Source organism: Empidonax traillii, unplaced genomic scaffold, assembly GCF_003031625.1.
Source record: "Empidonax traillii isolate 1590-97213 ecotype Southwest subspecies unplaced genomic scaffold, ASM303162v1 scaffold1919:size95438, whole genome shotgun sequence".
Taxonomy (NCBI): Eukaryota; Metazoa; Chordata; class Aves; order Passeriformes; family Tyrannidae; genus Empidonax; species Empidonax traillii.
This window is the reverse complement of record NW_020957112.1, coordinates 45,762-47,918: the sequence shown is the minus strand read 5'-3', so window position 1 is coordinate 47,918 and position 2,157 is coordinate 45,762. Positions and strand designations below refer to the sequence as shown.

Below are 2,157 nucleotides of genomic sequence, written 5' to 3'. Positions count from 1 at the left end.
AGAAAATGTCCCAAGCAATTGGACAAGAGGCAATGAGCAGAAACTGATGCACAGGAAGTTCCACCTGAATACAAGGAAGAAGTTCTTTACTGTCTGAGGGACCATGCACTGAAACAGATTGCCCAGAGAGGTTTTGGAGTCTCATATTCAGGAACTGTCTGGACACAATCCTGTGCAATGTGCTCCAGGATGATCCTGCTTCAGTAGGAAGGTTGGACCTGATGACCCACTGTGGTCCCTTCCAACCTTACCCATTCTGTAATTCTGTGACAACCCCCCCCCCAGCCCCACTAATTCCTTAAAGCCAAAATCGTGAGAGTCTTGCTATAGATAGCAAGGTCAATTTTTAAATGAATATGCATTTATTTATACAACATGAAAGGCTGCTTCATATTCACATGTCTGTCACACAGGGCAGGCCCAATACCACCACCAGGGCCTTGGACAAGGGCACACCTCGTATCCTTTAGAGGTTCTGAACATTTTGGGAAGGTATCCCAGAGCTTCCCTTACAACTCCTGTCTGGGATTTGCGGGCCCCACGACACAGACGCCAGGCCAGGCCAGGCCAGGCTGTTCCCTCAGGAGCGAGGCTGCCCGAGGAGCCCCTCAGACAGCGCCAGGCAGGGGTGCATCACAGCCTGCCCTGACGGGTCCCCAAACCGCCACCTCCTCCCCCTCGCCGCGTCCCGTCCCACCCGGGAAGGGCGGCGCGGGGGGCGGTGCGAGCGCCGGCGGTTCCGGGGCCCGTGCGGGGCGGCACCCACGGCGGCGGGGGCCGGATGTGCGTGCTGCGGCCCGGCCCGGCCCGGCCCCGCCCCGGCCCTGCCCCGCCGCGGCCGCCTGGCCGCGTAGACGGGGCGGCTCAGCCGCCTCTGCCCGCGCAGCCGCCGCTCTGCCGGCGGGCGCCATGGAGGACGTCGGCTCGGGCGTGAACGCGGACGCGGAGGTGCGGAAGCTGCAGGAGCTGGTGAAGAAGCTGGAGAAGCAGAACGAGCAGCTCCGCAGCCGCCACGGCGCCCTGCCCGCCGCTCCCGCCAGCCCCAAGCGCCTGCCGAGCGCCGGGCCCTCCCCGCCGCCCCCCGGCGCCTCCTCGTCGCCCGACGGCCGCTGCCTCAGCCCCCGGGCCGCCGCCCGGCGCTCGCCCCCCGAGGAGCCAGCCGGCGGCGAGGGCGGCGGCGGCGGCAATGGCCTGCTGGACGAGGCGGCGGTGCTCAGGCCGGAGGAGCTGGAGCGGCTGGCCGGCTGCGAGGAGGACGAGACCGGCTGGTGAGGAGGCGGCCGGGTGCGGGTGGGGCGGGGGCGGGCTGGGGAGGGAGCGGGCAGGGCTCCGCGTCCCTTTCCCCTGCCGAGCCCGGGAGGAAGGGGCCGTTTCCAGGCGCGTCCCTGGTGTCGGAGAGGGTCTCGGGGCTTTGTGTGCGGAGGCAGCCTCGCCCTCTGGGCTGGGTGAAGGGATTAATTAGCTCTCCGAGACGTACCGAAGCCTGCCGGGGAAGGGTGTTGTGCTCTGTGCACAGCACATCGCACCTCCCCGCAGGCCTCCGGCTCCGCGCTGCTGTCCGGCCGCGGTGGCAGCGTTACACCGAGCCCCTCGGAGACAGGAGCGGCTCCAGTGCTGCCGCAGGATCAGCCCTCAGTGTTTCCGCGAGTTCAGGACTTGTGGAGGCGTTGTGAAACTTGTGGGAAATTTCTTGGATAGTTCAGAATTTGCCCACAGGTACTGTTACACTTCAGGCGTGTATCAGGCGTGTTAATTTATGCCTGGATTTCTTTCAGTTGTGAAGGCAGTAAATGTAACACGCTTTTTCGTCTCATAAACCTGTTGCCCTTAGGTGTTCTCGCTTGTTGCTAATGGTGTAGGACCACGGCTTGCCTTAGGTGGTTCGTCTTTTTAAATGGACTGCTTACTCTGCTGCTCCGGCAGAAACACCTTCCGGTTGGCTGTTCGCCTTGTCATTATTGCACTTGGATGAGTGTCCCTGGTGGTGCAGTGGCTAAACCACAGCGTTGTCAACGCTGAGATCCGGGTTCGATTCCCGGTTAGGACACTCCCCGGGCAGATGGAGCTCGCTAGCCCTGTAAGGCAATCCATCTACGTCCTGAGGACCTCGCTGCCACCGTCCAAGCGTGCTTGGCCCCGGCAGATGAACCTCAGGAT

At 63.2% G+C, this 2,157-nt stretch overlaps 1 protein-coding gene across 1 annotated transcript in view; it reads left to right on the top strand.

Moving 5' to 3' along the window:
* Positions 1-877: 877 nt before the first annotated feature.
* The window catches only part of SLAIN2 (SLAIN motif family member 2), a 40,015-nt gene continuing 38,735 nt past the window's right edge, over positions 878-2,157 (top strand). The window contains exon 1 of the mRNA XM_027909033.1: positions 878-1,268. Coding sequence (XP_027764834.1) covers positions 910-1,268 — 359 coding nt within the window. The 5' untranslated portion in view covers positions 878-909. The remainder of the gene's footprint in view (positions 1,269-2,157) is intronic.